The sequence below is a fragment of the Spinacia oleracea genome, chromosome 5 (assembly GCF_020520425.1).
Source record: "Spinacia oleracea cultivar Varoflay chromosome 5, BTI_SOV_V1, whole genome shotgun sequence".
Taxonomy (NCBI): domain Eukaryota; kingdom Viridiplantae; phylum Streptophyta; class Magnoliopsida; order Caryophyllales; family Amaranthaceae; genus Spinacia; species Spinacia oleracea.
In genome coordinates this window covers 47,449,916-47,455,448 of record NC_079491.1, presented here as the reverse complement: position 1 = coordinate 47,455,448, position 5,533 = coordinate 47,449,916, and the positions used below count along the sequence as shown (strand labels likewise).

The window sequence follows — 5,533 nt, the reverse complement described above, 5'->3', positions numbered from 1 at the left end:
GATTCGGTTTGTGCGAACAGCAGATCAAACGCCGACGACCACAACCCAGCCGCGAGTTGGATTTGGTTTGTGCCGCCGGGAATCCTAGCCGAGAAGTTGGGAGAGATCGGTGCGAAAGTGGGAGGGGAGGTGGCGTCGACGAGGGTGGGGGAGGGGGCGTCGAGGGAGGGAGGGGGCTGCGACGTGGTGGGACGTCGGTGCAAAGGTGGGCGGGGGACATCGGTGCGACCGTGCGAGGGGGGAGGGGAGGGGGCTGCGACGGGGTGGGAGAGATTGGTCCGGCGAGGTGGTTAAGGAAAGGAGAGAGAAAATTAAAAACCCAAAATCTTAATTATCACTAATTATGTTGTTTACCTATTTTGGGAATTAATTTTTGATTTTCAGAAAAATAAATAAATTGATTTCTCATATTTCACAAAATTGTTTAATTGATTTTTAGATATAAAATAAAAAGGTAAAAGAAAATCAATTTATGTGGTCCAAATTAATCCCTTATCATGGTCATTTTTATTATGACTATCTTAGAATTTTCAGCATTTGTTAACTTATCAACAAAAATACATAAAGTGACAAAAATACGTTGAATATGGGCAAATTAAATACAATCGCTGGTACCGGGACAAACGGAAGATGACTGATGATCCCAAATGTTTTATATGTGGAGAAAGAGAAGAATCTACACTCCACATTCTACGGGATTGTGCAGCGGCAAAAATGGTATGGCACAAGATCGGAGGTCCTGGACTTTATCAAAACTTCTATGTCACCCCTCTAAAAGCTTGGTTAACAGACAACCTCAAGGATTCTGCTGCCCCTCACTCTGAACACTGGGTCACTTATTTCAGCACTACCCTATGGTGGATTTGGCGATGGCGTAATGCCTTTGTAATTGAAAGAAGCGCGGACGTACCGGTGGACATTGCTGCATTTCTACAAATTCGAGTAGATGAAATTCGGAGAAGCCTCATGTACGATGAGGATTTCACCCTCAATCGTCCCTCGAAGGTACATAAATTTGTTTCATGGAAAGGTCCTGCAGTTGGGTGGTACTCACTAAATTGTGGTGGTGCAGCAAAGGGTAATCCAGGGCCAGCAGGAGGGGGTGGTATCATTCGTGACTCACAGGGCTCTTTTGTCTCAGCCTTCCATGCCAATTTCGGGTGGTGCAGCTCATTTAAAGCGGAGGTTAAAGCTCTTAAAAAAGGGCTTGAAATTGCTAAGAACTTGCAAATCGACCAACTAGAGATTCAATTGGACAACCTTGCTTGCATCCAAGCACTTAACAGTGGCGATACTTTATCAGGTGAATGTGCCAATGACCTTCGAAGCTGCCATTCTATGCTACAAGATGGAGGTTGGAATATTAAGCTTATTCATGTCTACCGGGAAGAAAATCGAGCGGCGGATTGGCTTGCCAATCAAGGGGTCACACTCTCATTTAATCTTGTCATTCTAGATACTGTTCCTTTTGATCTTATTAGAATCTTAGAAGAGGATGTCTAGGGCGTAGCTATGCCTGCCCTATCCCCTCCCTAAGTTAGTGTTTGCTTTGTTGTTTTGTCTTGTTTTCTTTTCTTTGAAGTTTTCCTTGAGCGATTTCCTTCAATAATGCTTGAAGATTCGTAAATTCTCAAAATACAATACTTTTTCACTTATTTCCCACTCTACCGTCCACGTCAGCAAGAAAGCCGGTCTAATTTTTTTAATAAAATCTACAATAAACCGCTATCTGAAACAGCAGTTTAAAGGGGTAAACCGCTATCTGAAATAGTAGCTGGCGTATTTAATGAACCGCCATTTGAGGTAGCGGTTAACCCCTTATAAAAACCGCGCGGTGTTATTATAAAACCGCACGGTTTTGTTTTAAAGCAAACCGCTATCTCAGATAACGGTTAACCATTGAACCGCCATCTGAGATGGCGGTTTTGTTTTAAAACAAACCGGAAAAAAAACTAACTTTTCTTTCTCCCTTGCTGACATGGACGATATGGTGGGAATTAAGTTAGAAAGGTTGGATCTTTATGCAATATTGAAGGAAATCGCTCGTTTTCCTTCTCATTTGATTTTGAAAAAAAAAAAAACAATCGCTGGTACCGGTGGTGTATCACGCCTCGCCAACTACCAGGGAAAAAAAAAGAAAAAAGGCGGGACACAAATAAGTTTTGTGCGAGTGTGACCAAACTCTTCCCTAAAATCGTCAACAACGAGGCACTATTGCACTGATTGAACCAACTGCAATTCCTCCCCTATTGTATTAACCCCTGCAATTCCTCCTCGAAACGCAGTTCACACAAGCATTTCCTTACTTCATACGATCCTCTTCTGCAAATGGAAACCACTCTTCAATCTTCTTCGATTTTCCAAATAATTCCATCTTTTTCCAATTATCATCACCTCAGAAATCCCGCTCTTGCTTTTAGACTTTCAAATTTTACCATAAATTCCTCCATTTCCTGCAACGCAACTTCAAAGGTTCGTCAATTTTTACGATTTTCATTAGAAGAATGGTAAATCAATAAAAAAACTACTTTTCATCATAAATCTATCTAAAAGCTCCTTTTATTCTAGTGGAAAAATTTCAAGGGAAAAGGGGGCAAAAATTAGGGTTAATTTTGAATTTTTAATGTGTCGTTATAGATTTTTGATTTGACTTTTTATGTATGAAATTTAGCCATGAATCTGAGAAATGTGCTACAATCAAATTGTTATTCTAATTGATATGTTCAATTCTGGTGTTCATTAATTAATTAAGAGTAACTATTTTATAACGATTGCGTTATTCTTTGTGCTATGTGGCAGCCATGAATCGTTGTTATTATCATTGATTTGTTCAATTCGTGTGTTGAATAAGTAGATAACTATTTGATATGATTGTAAGATTGCTTGTGTTATTTGGCAGGCAGCTTCGTGTTCAGCAGGTGACAGGCAACGGCGAATAAGTAGTGTAGAATCTCATTATTGTTATGATAAGGATATCCCGGAGCAAATAATTGAGAAACCAATAGGCTTATCAGTTGTTGAGAAAGAAATTGGGGATCAACCGCGTTGTGATGATTGTGAAGCTAAGGGTGCAGCACTTTGTGCAACCTGTGGTGGTTCCGGCTTGTACGTTGATTCCATATTAGAGTGCCAAGGAATCATCCTTAAAGTTCGATGCCTGGGTAAAATTCAACTACTTGTTTGCTTTGGTTCTTATAAACCAGGACAGTTGACTGCTTTTTTTTAATCAATGATGACTATATATTTCTAGAGCATGAAATGTTGAGTGCATTGCATTTTCCTGGTAGTTTAAATGTCTGGTAAACATGTAATATTAGTTATCTGTTCCCAATAGTTATTCCATGGACCGTGGTAGTTTATAACCCATTTCTTGTCAATTATGTCTGATCATAACGAGTTTTAACATGTAGTTTCAATTGAGTATTTGAGCGACATTTAGAAATTCTAATAGAGGAGGATGGGCATGTAGTTTGGTTATTGTGAGAGTTAGTATATGAATGGAGGTTCATTTTAACTTTGTTCTTGCCTTTGTGGGTATCAATTTGTCAATGGAGATGCATTGCTTGCCAAGCATTATGATTATTTTTTGGTGTTAGATTTATAGCTCTTCTGGCTCCTAGAATGATAGTTATGAAGGACAACAACTAACTTCATGTGATTATGTGAATTTCTCATTTATATCTAGTGTAGTTCTAATATTTCTAAGCACATGCTTCGTAGTAACAATCTATCAATGTCAAGCTCCTGAAATTGCTTGCCTGCTGTCTCTTAGCAAATCGTTGCCTTACTGTATTGTATCTAACTCTTACCTAGCCCCTCTCTCTAAAGAGTAAATGGACTATTTCCTGATAAACAGTTTACTTTGTAGGCTGTGGAGGTACGGGCAACATCCTGTGCTCTGAATGTGGTGGAAGGGGCCACTTGTGAGTAGCTAGCTACATCAGTATGGTGGTTATTTTGCTTCTGTATTTTTGTATCAGCTGTCTGTTGTGGCTAGTTTAATCTCCCAAAACATCAGCTACGTAACATAATTTCTAGGTAATTTAATATTTATCTTCCTGCTCACCTTATTTTTCGATTATTTTGCTGTTACAACATCATTTAAGCATTTTCAGATTTTAGGCGTGCTGTTTATCAATTGTCTTTCCTTCTTTTCCTTACTTGATGGCTATGTAAGTATCTATATTACTCGAACTCTTCATTTTATCTTAAGTACCCGTGTCGGAATGTCGGATCCTCGACTCTTGAACACGTGTATGAATACTTTGACACTTAACTTTGGACTAAAATCATGAATTTTTTTCATAATTTAGCCGAGCTGGACACTTGGATACGTATCAGTGTTTGAGTAACATAGATAAGTAAATATAACCGAACTTCCCATCCTTTCTCACTAGCAGCTATGTTACTCGGACTCGGGTACCCATGTCGGACACGGGTACGTGTCCAAATGAAAGAGAATCATGATTGGTCCAAAATGAAGTTCCGGTGTCCGTACCCATGTCCGAGTGTCGAGGATCCGACACGAGTACTTGAGGTAAAATAAAGAGTCCAAGTAACATAGACTAGCAGAGTAGCAGATATGCAAGTGCTTGTTTGAAGATACAACAGTTTCCACTTTAACATGCAAGTCTACATAACAAGAATATGGCGCTGTGTCAACTGTCTTGTGCATAGCTTAAAGAAATGAACAGAGATCAAACAATGTAAGAAAGTTTGGTGGAGTTCCACTTGATTCCACTTTCTAGTTTCTACCATTGACTCAATTGTGAAAAGTGTAATGTATCATATGTATGGCAGCTGCTCTGTGACACATCCTTACTTTAAAGGAACATTTTGTGCATTTTCTGCAGCTACCACGTAACATTCTAGGAATCACATAATCATGGTGATTCTATAAATGAGAATCAAGTGGAACTCAATGATAGAGCTTCCGCCTCTCAACTAAGAGGTTTGGGTTTGATACTCACCCGAGTGACCTCCCACAACCTCGTGATTGGGTGGTATTAGTGTGGTTTACTTCTGGGTAAAATTGCAAGAACAAGTCCATCTAGACCTTGTTCTTGCCTTTGACGTGGGTGCTAATTTTGATAATTCGATGAACTAAAAGTAGTTCATGAGTATGGTTACTAGTCTTTCTGAGTACAAATTAGGGTTATTCTATTTATACTAAGGTTATCTTCTACCAAGTCCTAAATCCACCAACTTTATCATACATAATGAAAGCTAAGCTACAAAGTTCCTTGCTTACATTTTCCCTATCTTTTGAGCTTTAAAAAAGAAAGTGTTATTTGGTAAAATTTGTGTGAATTTAATCGATCGATCGCTCGTGTCCTTGTTTTTATTTTATTATTTTTTCAAATATTTGTTTTCCTTTCCTCTAAGCCGACCTATATTGTTTTCGTGCCTCGTGTCTACTCTCTTTGCCATAACCTCTTATTTTTCATATTTCTCTTACTTCACGGTTCATGTTAGCCAACCCCAATCATTTTGAGACTAAGGCTTGGTTGTTGTATTTCCCCTTCCTTTCCCT

At 39.0% G+C, this 5,533-nt stretch overlaps 1 protein-coding gene across 1 annotated transcript; it reads left to right on the top strand.

Moving 5' to 3' along the window:
* Positions 1 to 2,170: 2,170 nt before the first annotated feature.
* On the top strand, positions 2,171 to 4,134 carry LOC110790027 (uncharacterized). Its single transcript, XM_021994769.2, has 3 exons — positions 2,171 to 2,472; positions 2,900 to 3,161; positions 3,869 to 4,134. The coding sequence occupies exons 1-3, from the start codon at positions 2,329 to 2,331 to the stop codon at positions 3,925 to 3,927; spliced, it is 465 nt and encodes a 154-aa protein (XP_021850461.2). The 5' UTR covers positions 2,171 to 2,328; the 3' UTR covers positions 3,928 to 4,134.
* The last annotated feature ends 1,399 nt before the right edge of the window (positions 4,135 to 5,533 follow it).